The 22339-nt window shown below is 37.1% G+C and overlaps 1 protein-coding gene across 8 annotated transcripts in view; it reads right to left on the bottom strand.

The window, feature by feature from the left end:
- Positions 1-273: 273 nt before the first annotated feature.
- dpr14 (defective proboscis extension response 14) overlaps positions 274-22339 on the bottom strand; it is a 146151-nt gene continuing 124085 nt past the window's right edge. For all 8 annotated transcript variants that reach the window (XM_067781943.1, XM_067781944.1, XM_067781948.1 and 5 more), the window contains 4 exons: positions 22040-22253; positions 20308-20485; positions 9324-9460; positions 274-9267 (listed from right to left, as the gene is read on the bottom strand). In XM_067781943.1, the coding sequence (XP_067638044.1) occupies positions 9164-9267; positions 9324-9460; positions 20308-20485; positions 22040-22253 (633 nt within the window). In that variant the 3' untranslated portion in view covers positions 274-9163. The remainder of the gene's footprint in view (positions 9268-9323; positions 9461-20307; positions 20486-22039; positions 22254-22339) is intronic.

Below are 22339 nucleotides of genomic sequence, written 5' to 3'. Positions count from 1 at the left end.
CAGCTTTCATTTGATATCCATATTCTATAAACACATTCTAGGGGTACCCGAGTCTACGTTTTGGCCTATATCTAGAGACCCTGTGCGCCGATCCTGAATTTCCTTTGCTATAAATCTCACGGAGCCCGAGACCTTTCCAACGAATGCAAAACCGTAGAAATCGGTTCGTGCGTTCTGGAGTAATTGCGTCAGGAAGGAAAACCCGACTTATTTTTATATTATAGATAAGCCAAATGGGCAAACATTTTTTTTATTTCTTTGAGTAATATTTATATGAACTTAAAAAGAAAGCGTCGAAGGATATAAATAACTATAATATATTAATTTATTTACAATTTCCAAAAAATAGAAGATCTTTTGAACTTTTATTATTTATTAATTTATTTTTTCATATTTTCGTCAAAAAAGCAATAAACTTATTAAAATGTAGGATGTGTTGGCACGGAACGCCCCATATGCATGTATAACGCTTAATGTAGCTTTGCTAAATTACAACCTTATGCAAATAAATAGGGAACAACGATCCTATACTCGCAATCAGTGCGACCAAGTTGGCATTTTTGCAGCTAGATCTAGCATTTTAATTATTGATTTCGCTGCAAATTTCGTATTTGGCATTTGGCATATTTTCTAGCATTTTTGAAAGTGTTTGTTGGCATTTTTTGGAATTTTTTAAAACCATATCAATCATAAGAAATTTCACAAATATGGCATCTTCATGTAAAGACTTATATTCGAGGTAAAAATTTATATGATCTGGCAGGAATAATTCATGAATATGCGTAAAGCTCAAATCAGCTGATTGTTTTTTCTTTCTTTATTTTACTATTGCAGAAAGCAGCTCACGCGAACAAAGAAATATACAAAGAAAAAAAAAAACATATATAAAATGGACAGGTTTGTATAGTTAATAAAACATAAATAATGTTTGCCAGGTGTGGAATACAAATTTTTAATAAAAGGTTTCTGAAAATAAAAACGCAAGTCGTAGAATGTTCGGACAGCGACGATACTGAAAGCAGTTTACCAAGTGGAAGCAAAAGGTTAAAATTTCTATTACGTCAGGGTTTGAATTTTATTCAACGTATTTATGCTTATATTTTTGTTGGAACTATGCTCAGAATGTACGTAAGGAATGGTTAAATGATCCACGAATATCAAAATGGATTATAGCGTTAGATGAGCAACATATAAAATGCAATACTGTCAGTGTAATGTAAAACCGAAGCTAAGTACACTTTTACCGCATGGAAAAACATCGAAACATGTAACAGCAGCATCCCCATTTCTCGCAAATAACCAACAAGTTATTCCATTTATGCTTGTTGCCATAAATTACAAAGCAAAAGCCGCAAAGCTATCTGAAGCCATATATGTAGCAGTGCATACTTCGTTTAGATCGATTGACCATGTAGTGCATTTGCAGAAAAATATTTTCAATGATAGCAAAGTTGCCGTAGAAATGAGCTTGGCCCGGACGAAATGCTCTGCTATTATCAAAAACATTTTGGGTCCCTATTTTTAGCAGATACTTCTAGATGATATTGGAAATAGTAAATATTGTCTTATTATAGAAGAGTCAACGGATATTACCATAAATAAGTGTTTAGGCATAGTTATCGGATACTACAGCCAGTCCTCAAAAAAATAGTTAATACGATTTTGAAACTTCACATGCTTGAAGACGCATCAGCTTTGAGTATTGCTTCTGTTATTTATAAAATTTTAGATGAATTTCATTTAATCATTTCCGATTTGGTTGGTCTATCTGCTAATGTAATGACAGGAATAAACCGTGGAGTAATTGCCAATTTGAAAGAGAAAAATTAAAAAGTTATACTAGTTCCGTATGTTTGTCACTCTATATAGTTGTCTGTATCGGCCGCTTCTAAAACATTACCAAGTGAAATTGAATACATTGTTTCCAAGACTTATAATTGGTTCTCAAAATCTTCACTGAGGCAGATTAATTATAAAAGTATCTATTCTGCAATTAATGATGACTTAGAGCCACTTAAACTTGTTCGAGCTTGTGATACTAAATGGCTTTCCATAGAAACCGTAGTAAAACGAATAGAAAACCAGTGGCTAGAACTTAAAATGCATTTTGGAATTGCTTCAGCCACAGAATCTTGCCACCAGGCACGTATTTTGTCAAGTTTATATAATGAAAATAATTTAGCATATTTAAAGTTTTTAAAACCGGCATTAGCCGAGGTTCAAAAGGTGAATAAAATGTTTGAGAGCAATGATGCTGATCCGACTAGACTTTTTTCTGAGCTACACTTATTGTTAAGTTGTCTTTCTAAACAAATAGTTTTAAGTTCTAATAAGTTCGACCCATTAACTTCGTGTTTAGAGGATTTTTTTGCACCCACTCCATATTTTAATTACAGTTTTGAGGAATTTTTAAAAACCAAGAAAAATGTAATAAATGCGAGTGCCGAACGAACGATCAGACTTACGTGTAGAAATTTTATTACTAATCTCGTATATCGTTGAGACAGCGCTTGCCCAATAATTTGACAACTTTGAAAAAAATAAATTTCTTTTCATTAGAAAACAGTTTAAATATAAAGAAATCTAACTTATTTGATTGTTTTAAAGAGGAGACACAAAAATTTACGACTGACCAGATTACAGAGCTAGAGATACAGTGGCAAAAACTATCTTCATACAAATGGGATCAGCAGAATTCTACTATTGGTTTTTGGACAAATGTTTACGAATATAACGACGCACTAAATGATAGAATTTTTCAGGAGCTTGGTTCTTTTGTTATGAATTTTTTAATATTGCCTTTTAGTAACGCCGAAGTGGAACGCGTCTTTAGTGGCATGCATTTGTTAAAACCGAAGCTAAGAAATATAATGCATACAAATACAGTTAATTTACTTTTATATATTCGTTGTGGCCTTAAGAGACTTAATAAGTGCTGTGAAGATTTTGAGATACCAAACGATCTCATAACAAAGTGCGATAGTCAAATGTACAGTAATGATTTTTTACCAAATTACTTACTGGATAATGATGATTTAGTCGATACTGATTTCAATCTTTCATAAGTACACACAAATATTCAGTATAGTAGTCTTTTTATTTAAAAAAATGGGTTTTAAAATATCTACATATATAAATATGTATGTACGCATAAATCTAATAAAATACAGTAAAATCCAAATGAAGGAATTTTATCAGCATTAAAAATAATTTTTTAGCATTTTCTGGCATTTTGACAAATGGGGTTTAGCATTTTTTTCACAGGATCTGGTCACACTGCTCGCAATAGGTCGACTGCTGAATAGAATGTCATCATATCTCGGCTGCCATCTCGAAAACGCCCCATCTCAGAAAACGTTTGAAAAATGCCATCTCGAATTTTTTCATAAACGCCACAGCTAATCTCAATATGTATAGAGTTGCTGACCTCCTCCTTAGGGCGATTTTGAAGCAAATTCTGATATAGGACATTAATCAAACGCTCAGCAATGACAATGTTCTCCAAATGGGTTGATCGGTAGGAGCTCTTGTGTGGTTGTTTCAACTTAAAAACAATTAACTCAATTCAGGAATATTTATTTGAATATTTCCCACAATATTGTGGCGAATTTTAAAAATTTCGGCGTCACTGCGCTGCTAGTAAATAAATGCATAACAATAGCAAATGAAGCAACCAAACATACATGCAATCAGGGAAGCTAAGAACGAAGAAATTACTCACACATACAATTAGAAGACAAAAGTAAATACCAAATGCATATATGAGAAAGAAATAAGCAGCTTTTCGAGAACGTTGTTCGTGAAGTCTTGGAGAAATATGCGAACGAGGCAACAAAGTGTATAAAAACAGCGCAAGCTGAGGATAATAAAAAGTTTGATTTTAACACGCTTTGAATGAAGCACGCGGGTAATTAATTTGTGAAGTACTACTACTACAGTAGAGTTTATTTATTTATTTTTTTGGACTAAAGTCGACACAGACACAAAGCGGTCGACTACTAATATAAAATATTCACATAACTTAATGTTACAATTAAAAATAATTAAATAAAAATGTATATATTAAACCCATAAATGTATATTGTAAATAAAGTACATTTGGCTATACTGAATATTTGAGTTATTTATTCGACAGTTCAGCGATTCGAACGTTAGCAGAAGGTGCACAATTATCAGGTATTTCCCGAAATTCGTTACAATATTTATAAGGAGTTAGCTTAGTGGGTAAGAGCACTCGACTGTGAAGCTGAACATCTCACCAAAAAATCCATTGCCATGACAGTTCCTTATTAATTTTTGAGGGATTAAGAAAAGGAAATTAAAATGTTTTCCAACTAGGGGGAACTTTTATGTAACTGAAACTGAACGAATATGTACTTGAAATGCATCTATGAACATCGAACTATTTTTATACCTTTCATGAAATGGCATATTAAGTTTGGCACGAAATTCAAGATTGTAAGTCCTTTAAGGAAAAGAGATAGACACACTAATAAGCATACTGAAATTATCAGGATGACGAGCTGAGTTTATTTAGCCATATCCGTCTCTCTGTCTGTTTGAACGCAAACTAGTCCCTCAATTTTTGAGATATCTTGATGAAATTTCGTGAGCGCGTATATTTCGCTGTCCGATTTATCATCTTTCGGAGCCGACCGGATCGGACCACTATAGCTTACATATAATTGATTTTTCGAAAAAGAGGTTGTTGTCTGAAAAAATTGTCAAGATCGGTCACATAAATAATATATGTATATTCCATACAAACGATTCTTGAAAAAAGAGGTTTAACGTAATTTCCGGCCCATTTTAACTGCAAGAAGCTTGACATTTTTTTTTTAGATGCTCATATTTATGAATTTTTGAAATTTCAATCCATTATTGTTCAGCTCCATTCATGAGCTTAGGAACAGCCGCAGAGAGCCCTGTTCTTCCTTGTTGTTTGCGTTTAAAAGTTTGTAGATAAAAATATTGCACAATTCCCAGAAATTTGCGTACTGAATTGGCAATTGAAAATTTCCAGCATAACGAGCGAAAATACTGCCCTTCCCAAATCAATACGTCTGACAACTGTGCACCTGCTATTTGCTATAAAATAAGTATTTGATTTTTTTTTTAATTTCACATTTTCTTAGTTCTACATATACATATATAAACAAGTTAATAAATAAACTATTTTTACTACATGATGCACTTTGTTAAAAATTTTTTAATTAAATGCTTGAAACATATTTGTTTTGATATATGTACATATATTACTGATACGAAAAAGTTTAGAATTTTTCCCAAAACTCAAATATGAATCCATAAAAATTATTGTGAATTCATACAAATTGCGAATGTTTGAAAAAAAGTTCACAATAGTAAACAGCCTCGATCACCTGTTTAATCGCTGATCGATTACTTAAATCAATAGTGTTTTTCAAACATTTTTGTAAACGACTGGTATATTGCAATGATAAAAATATACCAATATTTTCGAAATCGCTTTAATAAACATACGATAAAATGATAAATAAAATGATGTAACAAGTTTTTTTTTTTTTTAATTTACCAGGAAGTAGCACACAGTTTTCCCTAAAAATTGATATAGTCTTAATGATGGCCAGTGCTTGGAACATATTATTTGATATTTGGGGTATTTTTTTGGGATGTGGGCGAAGTTGGGCCTTTTTGAAAAAATCGTACTCGTTGTTCAACAAGGAGATTGAGAGTGAGGGGAAGACGAACATGAAGAGGTAAAGGGAACGGAACGGTGACAGAGGGATGGAAAGGTAAGAGAAAGGAACATCTACATTAGGCCGGGTTGATTTGTGGGGAGGCAAAAAAATCGCTAATTGCTGCTCTGTGAAAATCATATTCTAGGAATCAAAATAAGAAACTTTGCCGAAGGAACCATACCTCTAAAACGAATTCTAATGTTTCCCCCTTTGGGTCGTAGGGGCAAATTTTGAAAAATCCCACTTTGAAATGCCTATGTTTTTTCTTTTTGGAGTTTATTTTTCTCTTTAGAAATTTATTTAGTCAGAACATATGTAAATGAAAAAATGAATTTAACTTAGTAATGGAAAAGAAATTTAAAAAATTTATTAGAAATTTGCGTTTTTACAACCCTCTTTTAAAACCAAGGCATCACTGTAATGCATTTGCATGTCATAAACATAGTTGTGTGGGTTTTTATTCAACCGTTTTAAAAAATGAAGGTATCACTGTGACACAATTGCAGATCGTAAAATTGCTTGTGTTTTTTTTTAAGCCACCACAAGACACAGCAGGTAGAATTGAAATTGCCCCTACCCAAAAGTTCGACCCAAAGGGGGGGGGGGGGGACATTTGAATTCGTTTTAGAGGTATGGTTACTTCGGCAAAGTTTCTTATTTTGATCCCTAGAATACGATTTTCACAGAGCAATGAGCGATTTTTAAATCGACCCGCCCTAATCTACATATATAGGAACATACTTGGCCAGGGACGAAAAGAGGGAAAACTACATGGAAAGACAGAGTCAGAAGGAGAGGGACGGGTTATAAGGTACGGCGATAGATATGTTGAAGAGAGTTAGGAGAGAGGCCGAGGAAAATTCGCAGGGCATTGAGAAGTATAAGATAATGTAAAGAAAAGATATAAAACTGAGAATTGGAAGGAAAAAGGGAGATTAAATCTAGGATAGTGTAAACGGGAGAAAGGAAAAAATTAGAGTAATAACTAAATAAAATGGATTTTCATACACTCTGCCAAAAACACTTACATGAAATGAGGAAAACATTTCCTTAAATATGTTCTTTAAATTCAGGAAATTTTTAATTTAATGAGTAAAAATTTCAAATTATTGTATACAAATTTTCATTAATTTGACGGAAAATTTTTTCAATTAAGAACACTTAATTGAATATTTACATGCACGTGTTAGCTCTTTGAACAAGACCACTCAACTGTAAAGTTGAGCAGTCGCCGAATCTAAAAGAAACACACTGGGGGGTGACTGCAGGCATGCCAGCTGTCTTATGTCTCCAGAATATTATTTACATAGTGAGAAGTGAATACTCCCCATAAAGGAGAGAAATGAAATCCTGACTAAAAAGATTCTGCTAACTACCCACAAACCTGGGCAACCCAACAGATATCTAACTGAAGAGGCCCCGCCCCCCAGGAACTGAAGAATTCATCGCAGTAAGCATTATGAATAAATCTGGCACTTAAGAACTCAGCCGTATCAAAAAAAGGAGCATGAAAAGGCCTCCAGGGACATACGCTAAAAGACCTCGAAATAATATGCCAGGGACAGCCTAGAAAAACCCGTTCTTAAAAACAAATACCCCAAACTCGCACTTGAGGAAAGCAACCTTCGAAGGGAGATGTGTGTCACTCTAGCCCGAATTCGATCTCCGTCCGTCTGTCAGTAAACACGATAATTTGAGTAAATTTTCAGTTATCTTAATGAAATTTGTATGTAAGTTCCTGTGCACTCATCTCAGATCGCCGGAGATGAGTCACCCGGAAGATATAGGCCAAAGTGTAGACCTTATATTTTATATTTTCTCCTTGTGTACACTTTCTTTTGACACGAGGTACTAACCGACGGACAGAAATGAAGAAAAAATTTAATGATGAACTGTAAAAGCCTTACGCAGGCAAGACGAAGGCTAATTATACTATGCGAGTGAAGGAAAATGCGGCAGCAAAGAAAGAATTCTTATCGGCACTCATCCATGAAATCACTTGCACTCCTATGGAAGGACTATAAAGGCCGACTCATAATAAACTTTTTCATATAGATGCGTTCAGCGCAATCTTATGCATGCCACTAATATCGCCACATTCACGCAAGATGTTGCGTTTGTAAATATTAAGGAACTTCATACTTAACAATTGAAGTTTATTTCGCCTTGCCCATTTACATACAAAATTTCCCCAAGCGCTGTTATAAACATTCTCACTATACAAGAAAAATCATTTCTAACATATTTTATGCCTTATTCATTTGTTAAATTGTAGTTTTTAACTGTGAATAATGTTAGAAAAGAGCCGAGTGGGAAAAATAATTTTACCTGAAAAATGTGAGAGTGTAGCCAAAGCAAATGTCGAATCTTCTCATGCTTTGCTTGCAACAAGAGGTTGGCTATTTTTTCATGCCAGATGGCGCCAGTGTAGCTTGATCTGCCGTAGATTTGCAGTTTGTAAAATTGCGTTAAACGCATCTACATGAAAAACTGCTTATGTGACGGAGCTTTAAACAATGAAGCGAATGACAAGCTTTGTTGGACAGCCCAAAAAAAAAAAATATATATGTAACTGTTCTTACTTTCATTTTAAGAAACTGTCTAAACGAATCAAACAAAAACACAGGTCTAATCAATTAATTTTTGACCAGCGATATCAAAAATATCTGAATTAGTTGTTCATCTTGGTATCCAAGCCTTTTTGACCGAAGCAAAATGTTTTGATTATAAAAATATTATAATTTTTGGAAATAATTGTATGTACATAATATATAATAATATAATAATAATAACAATAATCAACATAAGTACTTACATGTATGTATGTATGTGTGTATGAAAATTTATATATTTAACCTAATGTTTCTCCATACGTTTTTTAGTTTCACCATTTTAAATGTTCAATCTTGGTAATTTTTCTTACTTATGTACATAGGTATGTATGTATATATAATTATGCACCCATTTGCTTATTTGTATTCTAAAAACAACCATTTATTTATGTACGAGTAGACATGGAAATGCAGTTTAAAGCCCCCATTACTGATACTTAGCATAGACTTGACTTGACTTCGCGTAAACTTGGCAACTTAGCCACGATTATACTCCACTTGGCGCATAAAATCTGGCATCATAATCAGCGTTGAAATTTATTTTTAAATAAATGTCAATTTGTATGACAAAATGTCAAAATGAAATGGAAACAAACAAATGGCATCTCAAAATGTAAACGTCACTTAGAACTTACATAGAAAATCAAAATTCAACAGACTTCTAAGTCAAGTTAAGTTTTGAGTAATCAGTAACATGCAATGTTCATTTAACAGAACTGTAAGTGACAGTTCACAAGCCAAGTCAAGTCTATGCTAAGTATCAGTAATGGAGCCTTTAGACAAGTGGTGTTGGTGTTAGATAGTTGTGAAAATTTTGTGTTGTGATTGTTGTCATCGTCGATATATTTTTGATACAAACAATGTTATTAGCACAACCCATATTGAAGAGCAGAGTTTAGTTCCCGTCGCATGCTGCATAGCGGCTGGCTCCTCACCTGTAAATTTAATAGTTTTATTTTATTTATTTCGATAAAATGTAGTAATAAAATACCATTTAGGACATGCACCATAACGGTGCCAGAAATATCGTTGCCAAGCATGCAAGTATAGTTTCCAGTATCCTGACGATTAGCGTTAGCTATATAAAGACGGCTTAGAGCTCTGCCTGGTAACATGTCAGTCTTAACACTGTGAACAAGATAAAGAATAAATCCAAAAATTAATGCTTTGAGATATCTTAAACTTTATGTTTTTACATACTAGGTACATATGCCTTTAAAACAGTTTAGAAAAAGGTCTATGAAAATCAAGGAAAGAAACTAAAGCGTTACGATACTTGCATCTCACTCTATCTCTTTCTCAGTCTCTTCCTCCTTCCCTTTTTTTGTTCTCTATAGTTTTCTCATTCTTCTCCATCCCGTATTGCCAGTCCCAGAGGGTGGTATGTATTTTGTTTCAGTCCCATTCCGAGTCCTAGTTCCAGTCCCAGTCGGCTCCTAGCCCCGGAAAAAAAGGATCGTAAATACTAATCTAGGCAAACATCAAAGCGACACCAAAAGAGAATTGCCGCTAACAGCAATACGAAGTTTGAACTCGGACAATTCGTTTCGGACGCATGTACATATGTATGTAGGTATTATACTGTTACGAATATTAGCAACACTAAGGGGTACTGCCATCTCTAAGCCGATGCTGGGCAGTGACGTGAATTCACATCAATAATTCAATCATTGTGTCTACACATACACGTACACGCAGCGGAGAGGCAACGCACAGACACATGCAGATATCTTATATGAGGTGGCTCTTATAGGTATGCAATTGTAATTGTGGAAGTGTCGCTCACACATACAAGCGCATGGGGTATGAGAGAAGCTATAAAAATTATACATTTGTAGTTGTAGCTGAGAAATTTATAACTAACTTGTAAGTTCTGGAATTAGAAAAGCCTAGAAATATGCAACAAGGAATTCGGACAGTATAAAAGGGCGGCAACAGTAGAAGCGAGAACTCAGTTTCATTTAAGCTATCAGTCAGTTTGGTTATTAAGCCAGCTAGTTGCAAAGTATAAGTGTTATTGTGAAGTACTTTAATAAAGGCCATTTTTCCATTATTCAATATTGGAGTTATTTATTCAACAGTTTAGCGATACGAACGTTAGTAGATGATTGAAAATACGGGGAATTGCAGTAAATTCGTTACAATTGGTGTCAGAAGAGGAATTGTTGAATAAATTCCAGAGGACAACAAGGAGATGGCAAAGTTCAATGAACTGAAGATCCAGCAACTGAAGAAGGAGTTGGAGAGCCGTGGATTGAATGCAACCGGCATTAAACTCGATGCAATGGAATTAGAAGGAATTGACGTGGAAGAGTATGACTTTCATCTTGATGGCAAGGAAACAACAAAAATGGAAGAGACAGTTACGCAGACAGTTACGAGCACAGACTTGAACATGATTTTGGCTACAATATCTGCTCAAACATCGACAGTGGCTTCTCAGCTGGAATCGCAAAGACAGATATAACATCTCAACTGGCATCTCAACTGGAAGAACAAAAGATAAGTATGGCATCTCAACTAGAATCCCAGGAGAACCGTATAATATCCAAGATGGAAGAACAGAAGACACGTATTGCAGAAATGTCGTCAGAAATAACATCGAAGATTTAAGCACAAGAAACGCGTATTTCAGAAGTGTCGACACAGATTACATCCAAGATGGAAGCACAAGAGGAGCGCTTATCATTGCAGGTGGCACAAATGTCTTCGCAGTTAGAAGCACAGAATACAAAAATTGTACAGCTCGAGGACAAAATGGATGCGGAGATAGAAGCTTTGAGAGAGAGGAGTTGCAAATAAATCGCCCAACAGTTTCAGCGAGTAATCCAAAGGTAAAGACACCATCCTTTCACGGTTCTGTTTCTTTTCAGGTCTTTAAGCTACATGTTGAGAAGACCGCAGCATTGAACAACTGGAATGCTGAAGATAAAGTTGCAGCTCTGTTCGTGGCACTGAAAGGGCCTGCCGCGGAAATCTTACAGACTATTCCAGAGTACGAACGGAACAGTTATGACGCATTGATGGCTAATGTAGAACGAAGGTACGGAAGCGAACACAGGAAACAGATGTATCAAATAGAATTGCAAAACCGTTACCAAAAAGCTAATGAGACTTTGCAAGAGTTTGCTTCGGATGTTGAAAGGTTGCCTCAATGGGCAAATGAGGACGCACCCGTGGAGTACACCGAGAGGGTAAAAATCCAGAGTTTTATAAACGGCATACGGGACGTAGAAACGAAGCGAGCGACATATGCAAACCCAAAACCCACATTCGCAGAAACGGTATCCCATGCGCTGACTCAGGAAACAGCATCACTTTTGAGTAAGCCCACATACAAAGCTCATCGCGTGGAAGTGGAAAGGCCAGACTGGGTAGACACAATTTTGGAAGCATTAAAAGGAACGCAGCAGAAAAACGATGGTGCCGTCAAATGCTTTAAATGTGGAAAGCCAGGGCACATTGCAAATTATTGCAGTACCAATCCTAACAGTTCCAGCAATGTGGGTGGCCGTAAACGCAGAGCTGAAGGAGAGGAGCAAATCTCAAAATCCACTCAATCGTTATTCTAAAGCGAGTCAGCCGCAAGCGGCGATAGCTGGCTCCCTCAATTGAATGCCCCATAATCTCTATCTCGCAAATTGGAAGAAGATCAAGCAATCTTACTGTCGGAGGACATGTGGATGGAAAGGAACGTTTACTGAGTGTAGATACAGGGGCATCGCATTCCATCATTCGATCAGATTTAGTCAACAAGAAGATAAGACCATGGCTTGGAGCAAGATTACGTACAACCACGGGAGAGGACACCCAGGTAATTGGCGAAGTAGCATGTGAAGTAGCAATTGGGAACGTCACGGTACTACACAATTTTATAGTGGCAGAGATTGTTGATGAAATCATAATTGGAGTGGACTTCTTAATCAACCAAAGCATCAAGATCGATATGCAAAGCAAGACAATGCGAAATAAGAACATGGATGTGCCACTTAATTTCGGCTACAGCAGTAAACGAGTGCTGGTGGAAGAGAGTCAGCAAATACCACCAAAATCCGAAGCAGTCATCTGGGCAAAGGTTGATGAAGATTGTGGGACAAACAAATTGTTGGTTGTCGAAGCAGCAAACAAATCAGCACCGAACATACTTGTAGGAAAACCCCTGGCTATGACAAAACAAGATGGACGTATTCCGGTAAGAGTATTCAATGAGTTCAAGTCACCACTCAAACTAACCAAAGGAGCTATTGTGGGAAGATACCAAGAGGCTGAAATAGTTATTAACTGTGAACAGCTCCAGGAACACGTTTCATCTAATAATACTGATCTTTCAAATGACATCACGGCATGGACGGAGGGGCTAGAGGAAGATTATCAAAGTAAGGCAAAGCAACTGCTCCTAAAGTACGCGAACATATTTGACCAGGATGGTTCCAAACCAGGCCGCACCAATGTTGTGAAACATCAAATTGACACTGGAGACGCGAGGCCGATACGTCAAGCTCCTCGTAGCGTTCCATTGGCAAAGCGGGAAGTTATGAGTCAAATCGTACAAGAAATGAGCGACAGCGGTGTCATCGAACCATCAGCTAGTCCATGGAGCTCACCTGTGGTACTTGTGAAGAAGAAGGTTGGGAAAATGAGGTTTTGCGTGGACTACCGCAAGTTGAACGACGTCACGAAAAAGGATAGCTACCCATTGCCAAGAATTGACGACACTATGGACTCGCTCTCTGGTACGAAATGGTTTTCCACATTGGACTTGAAAAGTAGCTACTGGCAAGTGGAGTTGAAGGAGGAAGACATCGGAGATGGTCTTTGGCAATTTACAGTAATGCCTTTTGGACTTTGTAATGCACCAGCTACTTTTGAGAGACTCATGGATCAGGTATTGAAAGGACTGCACTGGAAAACATGCTTGGTGTACCTGGACGACATCATCGTATTGGGCAAGAACTTCGATGAACATCTTAAAAACTTGGAGGAAGTTTTCCAAAGAATAGCTGGCGCTGGTCTGAAACTAAGACCCAAAAAGTGTGCGCTGTTTAAAAAGGAAGTAAATTATTTGGGTCACAAAGTAACGACAGGAGGTATCCGTACAGCAAATGAAAAGATAGAGGCAGTAAAGGATTGGCCAAGACCACAGAACTTGCATGAATTAAGAAGTTTTCTTGGGCTGTGCACATATTACCGGCGATTTGTACCAAACTTTTCCAGCGTAGCCCATAACTTCCATGAGCTTACAAGAAAAAATAAAGCTTTTGAATGGAAGAAGGAGCAAGAAGTGGCTTTCCAAATATTGAAAGAGCTTTTGTGCACTGCCCCAATGTTGGCATATCCGATTCCAGGAGCAACCTTTATTCTAGATACAGATGCGAGTGGATATGCTATAGGAGGCGTTTTATCACAACTGGTCGATGGACAGGAGAAGGTAGTTGCATACTACAGCCGTTCGATTGGAAAACCAGAGAGGAACTATTGCGTTACACGGAGAGATCTGTTGGCATTGGTAGAGTGCATTAAACATTTTCACAAATATCTCTACGGCCAGCGATTCCGCGTCAGGACAGATCACGCAGCGTTGAAATGGCTTCTGCAGTTCCGTAATCCAGAAGGACAGTTGGCACGGTGGATCGAGCGGCTACAAAGCTTTGACTTTTCCATTGAGCATCGGAAAGGTAGTGCCCATTTGAATGCCGATGCAATGTCACGAAGACCATGTACTTTGGAATGCAAGCACTGTTCAAAGGCCGAGGCTAAAGAAGACATTATAGATGTCCGGCTAATGACTATGACGTGCGCGGATGAATGGGACAAGGAACAACTAAGGAAGTGTCAGCTAGAAGATACAGATCTGTCACATGTTATGCAAGGGCTCGAGCGAAACGAAAAACCAAATAAAGAGGAGATGTTAGCAGAGAGTCCCATTGCGAAGTCGTATTGGGCACAGTGGGACAGTCTAGAATTGATATCCGGTTGCTTGCATCGATTATGGGAGAGTAAGGATGGTCAATGCAAGAAGAAACTGATAGTTGTTCCCAGAAAGAGGATTCCTGAGGTGCTCAACGAGCTGCATAATGGTCCAAGCGGAGGTCATCTTGGAATCACGAAGACGCTCGAGAAGATTAAACAGAGATTCTATTGGGTTGGTTGCCGTCAGTCGGTCACTGAGTGGATTGCGAACTGCGAGGTTTGCAGCAGAGCGAAAGGGCCCAAAACCCGAAGTCATGGCCAGATGAAGCAAAATAACTCAGGTGCGCCATTTGAAAGGATCGCCATGGATGTTGCAGCTCCATTTCCTACTAGGAACTGCGGAAACAAATATGTACTGGTGGTTATGGATTACTTCAGCAAATGGTCATACCCAATCCCAAATCAAGAAGCGGAAACAGTAGCAGAAGTGTTTATAAACAATTGGGTTGCAAGGTATGGTGAACCAATGGAGTTACATTCTGACCAAGGCAGGAATTTCGAATCAGCTGTGTTCCGGGAATGTGTCAATCATTGAGAATTCGAAAAACACTGACGACTGCATTGCATCCTCAGCCCGATGGTATGGTGAAACGATTCAATAGAACATTGGAGGAGCATTTAAGGAAAGTAGTAGACTAGTACCATAAGGAGTGGTATACACATATATCATTATTCTTGATGGCTTACCGATCGGCAGTGCATGAGACAACGGGCCAAACTCCCGCAAAGGTAATTTTTGGCAATGACCTTCGACTGCCAGCTGATTTGAAGTTTGGGATAGATGCCGATGCGGAGAGAAATGTCAAGAAATCCACTGGTGTCTTGGAAGAAGAGCTGAGAGAGGTACACGATCTTGTAAGGCAACGATTAAAAATTATGAGTGACAAGATGAAAGCGAGGTAAGATAAAGCAATTAATTCGGAAGGGTTTCAGGAAGGAGATTTGGTGCTGTTATACAACCCACAACGAAAAAAAGGTTTGTCCCCGAAATTGCAGTGTAATTGGGAAGGCCCATACAAAGTTGTAAAACGGACCAACGATGTAGTGTACCGCATACAAACCATTGGCAAACCACGAACCAAAATGAAAATGGTTCATTTGGAAAGGCTGCCAGCGTTTAGATCGAGAGATTTATCTGATCGGGACGATCAGACTTAGGTGGAGGGCAGTGTTACAAATATTAGCAACACTAAGGGGTACTGCCATCTCTAAGCCGATGCTGGGCAGTGACGTGAATTCACATCAATAATTCAATCATTGTGTCTACACATACACGTATACGCAGCGGAGAGGAAACGCACAGACACATGCAGATATCTTATCTGAGGTGGCTCCTAAAGGTATGCAATTGTAATTGTGGAAGTATCGCTCACACATACAAGCGCATGGGGTATGAGAGAAGCTATAAAAATTATACATCTGTAGTTGTAGCTGAGAAATTTATAACTAGTAAGTTCTGGAATTAGAAAAGCCTAGAAATATGCACAAAGGAAATCGGACAGTATAAAAGGGCGGCAACAGTAGAAGCGAGAAGTCAGTTTCATTTAAGCTATCAGTCAGTTTGGTTATTAAGCCAGCTAGTTGCAAAGTATAAGTTTTATTGTGAAGTACCTTAATAAAGGCCTTTATTCAACAGTTTAGCGATACGAACGTTAGAGGAAGATTGAAAATAAGGGGAATTGCAGTAAATTCGTTAAAATACGTTATTTATCCGTTTTGACAGGTTGATGCAACTAAACCGAACATCACAATAAAAATTGCTTTACCTTTAAACTCTCATCAGCAGCTTTCATTTTATATCCATATTGTATAAACACATTCTAGGGGTATCCGGTTCCACGTTTTGGACTATGTCTCGAGACCCTAGCCACCCAGGAGTACGAAAAATAACGCTGTACTAAAGCACTTATCAACAGTTATCATTTGATATCCATAGTGCATTAACACATTCTTGTGGTATCCAGGTCCACACTTTGGCCTATATCTCGAGACCCTATTCACCCAAGGGTGCACTGTATTAAAGTACTTATCAGCAGCTTTCAGTTGATACGCATATTGTACAAACACGTTCTAGGGTTACCCGGGTCCACGTTTTTGTCTATAACTCAACGCCCTAGCCACCTAGCGAGATAAAGGTATGTCTAGGGTCTTCCGTGTGTAGTTTAGGCGACATTACGTAAATACATACAGATATTCGTATTTATATATATAGATTTACAGGGTAATCCGAAATCGCATTCAAATGCTTTCTTCACGTATTCCTGGAGCCAAGTGAAACAATAATATGAAGTACGTTTTTTTTAGTTTCTTCCACCTTTGGGTATAAATCAGTATCCTAAGCTCTCACATTTCGGTCGATTTCGATTGTTCTTTTCATAGTAGAAATATATAGATATAGCACTTTGGGAAAGTACGAACCTCCCCCTTATTTCAAAGTCTAAAGATATTTGCGAGGACCACAAATAGGTTCCACAACATTGTAAAAAATTAAGGTTTTTGACTATTTAAGACAGAAACTTACCAGATTTTAAAAAGTTTTTTATATTTACTTGTGATTTTCGGAATCGGAAAATTTTACTTCGGGACTTCATGTTTGAGACACATCACTTTAGGACTTAAATTTTTAGTAATCGAAGTTCAATTGTGTAAATCGAATATCTTTACGTTGCGATCATTCGAATATTTCCAATAAATCAACTATTCGAATAGTGGAAATCGCTTAATAAACATACAAAAATTTAAAACCGAATACTCGAATATTTTTAAGAGCTCTACTTTCTTGCTCTGATTGTTCTACTTTTGTTTCACGAGTCTGCTCAAAATTGAACCAGAGCAATCTAGAACACAATTTTCTGCACCAGCTTTTTTGTTAGGGCCATGACACAATAAAATTAGACAGGTGAATTCAGTAGCACAAGAACAAAATTTTTACAGTCCCCATAATCCAGCCTAGTTGGCTGAAGTACTAGGAAAGGAAAATGTTTGGTACTATTTTGCTACTTTTTTTTAACTACCTTAGTATTGTAATGTGCGGAAAAAACCCAAACTCGATATATCTCTAAAGTGGAAACGGGGACATGAAAGAAAATAGAAGATAAACCAGCTGGAATGGGAAGAAAAAGGAAAAGAATTTGGAGGGAAGTCGGAAAACTAAAAAGAACAATAGGAAGATAGAGAGTGAGAGCAAAAGTAAGAATAAAAATAATGGTTTGGACAAAGTAGTAAAAAGAGGTAAATAGGAAGATCAAGAAAAAGGATAAGTGATGTATATTGATGTATATTTGAGAGCGAAAATCGACACTGATGATGGCACAAGCCGAAACCAGTTTGTCTCGAAACAAAACTTGACAAGGGGTGACATAAAATCGTTCCAATATACATCAATTATTCACGCTGTCGGAAAATCAACAAAACAAAATGAGTAAAAAAGTATAAGATTAAGACTAATAGTGAGAGTTGGACTTGGATAAGAGCAAGTGCGGGAAGAGTAAGAGGAGAGGTGGAAAGATTTATGGATGAATGAAAGGGATAGCGAAATTGAATGAGCCTATTAAGGTAAACTAGAAAATGCAGAGGGGAGAGGAATTAAAAGAGAAGGAGGGTTAGACAGAAGAGAGGCAGGTGGATACGTAGAGAAAGTCAAAACTATGTCTGTCGGGTTTGATCATACATGTTGTTGTTGTTGTTGTAGCAATGCTCGCCCCACCTAATAGCCGCGACCGATCACAAATTGTCATCAATATCCTCTAACGGGAGTCCAAGGAAACTTGCCGTTTCAACAGGGGTGGACCATAAGGAAAGGGGTGTTAGAGGCGTTGGTTCCACATTACAATTAAAGAGATGGTTGGTGTCATGTGGGGACACATTGCAAGCAGGGCATACATTTTGTATGTCGGGGTTGATTCTGGATAGGTAAGAGTTTAACCTGTTACAGTATCCAGAACGAAGTTGAGCAAGAGTGACACGCGTTTCCCTGGGGAGTATGCGTTCCTCTTCTGCGAGTTCTGGATATTTTTCTTCAAGTACTGGCTTCACCGGGCAATTCCCGACATAAAGGTCCGACGCCTGTCTATGGAGTTCACCAAGGACCTGCTTGTGTTTTTCCGCTTCATACGGCTGGGTTCTCAGGTGCCGTATTTCCTCAAAATGCTTGATCATACATCTGGGAGCATTTCATGTTTGTCTAAACGTTTCCAGGGTTAGACAGAGCTGTTTGAAGTAAAGTTCCGGTAAGCCACAGTTTTTTTTTGCCTACAGGTAATACTAATTTCACACAGACGGCTTATTGAATAATAAAGGCAATTTTCTACATTAAGACGCTTATTGAGCTCAATCTTCCCTACAAAATTCGAATCTATTATTATTTCATTAGTAGCTAATCGAATGCCTAATGAAGTCAAAAGCACAATGCAACTCTGTTGGCAGCGTTCCGCTTCCGTTTCCGTTTCTTAGTTTTCAAAGCAAATGTCATTGTCTGCATGGCGGAACGATACAAGGTGGCCGCATCGAACAGCTGATTATAACTTTTTTATTTGATTTGATACATCAACTACCGGCGCAGTACGATTTTGACATTTGTCCATCGAATTTACAACTACATCGAATTTTTTTTGTTTGTAGGTATGTCACCATGCTCCCACCTTGTATCGTTCCGCCATGATTGTCTGTCTCATCCTTCATACTAATCGAGCAGTTACTTCTGTGTGAAAGCAAAAAATTTACGATTTCATTAGCAGGTGAAATGAGATCATTAAGTTTCTGTGTGAAAACAGTATAAATCTTTAAGCTCTGATTTTTTCAAGCATCTTTTCTATAAAACCCCTGCCACTATATGTTTTTACACCAGCCACCTCTTTCTGCTCAATGAACCCACCTTAATGTTTGGTTTACATAGAAAATTGTTGAGTCTTGGGACCGTAAACAGTCAATCCTAAGTTTTCGTATTACAAGCCTCCAAGAAACTCATCCGCAACTTCATGACAGTACTCCAGATCGTCAATTACCTTATTGATGTCAGCAGTACGTTTCCATATTCCTTAGATGTGGGTAATGTGATAGTCTAAAGATCAGTTCCGTTGACTAAAATTTTCCATTTCTTCTCAGGAACTAATTTTGAGCCCTCAAAAATAAAGTTGCTATTTATAATTTCAAGACTTAAATAATTCGCAGAAATAAAAGAAATCAAATATATGTAATTTAGTGCACAGTTTAGCCAAATCTATTATTGTAATTAGCAACTAGTTGGACGTTTTGAAATTTTCCCTAAAAAGAGTTTCATGATACTTGTTTTGCCTTTGACAGCTGCTCTACTCTGATTTGCCTTGACCTGTCCTGTACTTATTTGAGATTCGTTAAACAGGCCTTTTGTTTTTTCTATTTTTTCCTGAAAAATACTATCATGGTAACTTGTTCCTTCATTAAAATACTGGCCCTAACATTTTGCAGAACAATTAACAATTTATATGAGTTAACCGGGGATTGCCCGTATCGCTTTAAATGTATGAAAACATTTATTTCAAGCAATTTTTAATTTTATAATTTATTTAATAATTTGGGAAAAATTTAAACAACGTGACATCAGGACGGACAAGGTGACAGCTGTTTTGATTATACCTTGTAAATCTCTTCAAAGCCTTTTCTCCCGGGAGTGGAAGTCGAACCCGCACTCCTACGATAGTTGAAATGGTTATAAACGCATTCAGCTACGTCATGCCTTAGTTGTTATAAAGTTTTTCCTAATTGCCTTCTTTTCGCATATATTATCTTCCACACATCACATAATTCGTATGTAGTTATGTGTTGAAGTTATGCCTGTTTGTAAGGCAGTTTTCAGAGAAACTTGGTATTTGTTGTTGTTTTTGTTATATTTATAGAACTACAACGAATTAACCAAATGTTGTCTAATTATAGGAGTAAACCGGGGATTGCGAAACAGCTGTCGCCTTGTCCGTCCCAAATTATTAAATAAATTAACAATTTAATTGAACAACAACACTGTCATTTACCTGATACCTCCTCGACTTGTGTCGTAGTTAAGCATTCGCGAACCATGTCGCCACGTGATGTAAGATGATGGTTGCGGAATTTTTGAAATGACGCATTTCAGTTCGATGGTACTTCCAGCTTTGTAGTACTTTTCAGGAGTGGCTGAATCTCGCTCATCGAGTATTTCCACATGAGGAACTGTAAAAAACACATGCATCTATGGGAACATTGGACAACACACTGAGTAAATTTGATTTTAAGAAATATCCGTTAACTAATGGCGGTTTCTTTTTACGAAATGATGCACACTTGCTTTATAAGACGGCAATGCCATTCTAAATGAACAAGAAAACTTGCGAGAAGGTTCGGCACATTAAACAGTTAACATTATTATCAGAAAAGAAAACGTTGTCGATATCGGCATAAAATATATACTAAGATATTGATGGCATACTATCTAAAAAAAATTGCATGAAAATGTTCAAGATTATTCCGTCGTTTCTTAATGTCCACTTATGCGTGGCAGACCAAGGACCGACTTTAGAGTTGGCTCTTAGGTAGTTCGATATGTGAAATGAAGCTAGTGACAGCCTTAAATGCTGATCTCTTGAGTCAAAAATGCATACCGTAGTCTTTAGGCATCTGTTTTGACTTGACTTAAGGTCCTGAAAAACTTGCCATATCCATATAAAACAGCTGATCGAACCAACCGTATGTAAATCAATGTAATTGGTCAATGGTGCCATACCATAACATAAGGGCCATAGCCATACCACAGCCAACCAATTGGTATTTGCTTTTTCGCCATATTCATAACACATAAACTTTGAGTTTGTGAATTTATTAATTTTTTAAATATTTTACTTTTGTCTGCATGTAATTAGCGAGATTGTATGGACGAAAGTTAACCTATATCGCGCCATCGATTTTTCGATGGGATTTGGGCTACGCATACCCAAAAAAATAATTTTTGAGCCTGCAAAAAAAAAAATCGATTTTTCGACCAAAATTCTTCTAAATCTCCATAAAAGAAATTTTTTTTCAAAAAACTGCATTTACCAATTTTGCATTTGCCAATTGACACAAAAAGAAATACATAAAAAATGATTTGGAGCCTTGAAAATGAAAAAATGCATAAAAAATTGTTGAAATCTTGCAGGCTCAAAAATTATTTGTTTGGGTATGCGCTGTGGAACTTTTTTTTCCTGAGCCCGAATCCTATCGAAAAATCGATGGCGCGATATAGGTTAATAAATCGACCCAGTCTAATGCTCATATTGCTTTATACAATTGTTGGTGTTATTGATATTAGAGAAAAATTATAAAGTTAACAAACGGCGATGGTTAGGTTGAACTGGCCGGTCCATAAGGACCTCACATAGACTGATTGAGTCCGTAGTGTTACGGCGATGGTTACTAGGACATGTTTCTGAATTTTATTTCTTCATCAGCTAGCTTTTCGAGAGCTGAGTATTGAACTCGAAATCTCCAACATTCATACTTTATACTAGCCTTTATCCACCCAGCCATATGAATACCCCGCTTTTATTTTTGTTTTGTTTATGTAATAAATCACATAATTTATGCAACTTGCTATTAATTTGTTTGCATTTTCTTCTTTTTTATGAAATAGTCATATATGGTTATGACCAAGGCATTATGATGACTATGCTAACTTTTCCAGGGTCTTCATAGTAACACACCTGTTAATGTGTCTAAATATAACTGCATGCATAATAACTCAGTACTTACCAATTACAGTTAAATACACTAACAGTACTAAAGGCGGATGCGAGGATACTTGACACTCGTATGGTCCTTCGTCTCGTTCATTCGCGTATTGTATTGAGAGTTTCCAGTCATTTGGCTCTTCAAAATCCAAAGAATACCTTGAGTCGCCACTGTACGTATGTAATCCGAAAGTAATAAGTGCTAAGTCCTCACCTTTTCGGCGCATCCACGATACCTTTGAACAAATAATACATATTTGGTTAACTTATAGAACATGTTTCGCGGAGGATATTCATAAACAAATACTATAACGAATGTATC

The sequence above is a fragment of the Eurosta solidaginis genome, chromosome 4, assembly GCF_040869045.1.
Source record: "Eurosta solidaginis isolate ZX-2024a chromosome 4, ASM4086904v1, whole genome shotgun sequence".
NCBI classification, from domain to species: Eukaryota; Metazoa; Arthropoda; class Insecta; order Diptera; family Tephritidae; genus Eurosta; species Eurosta solidaginis.
Note: the sequence above shows the minus strand (reverse complement) of the source record. Positions and strands in the feature narration are given on the sequence as shown.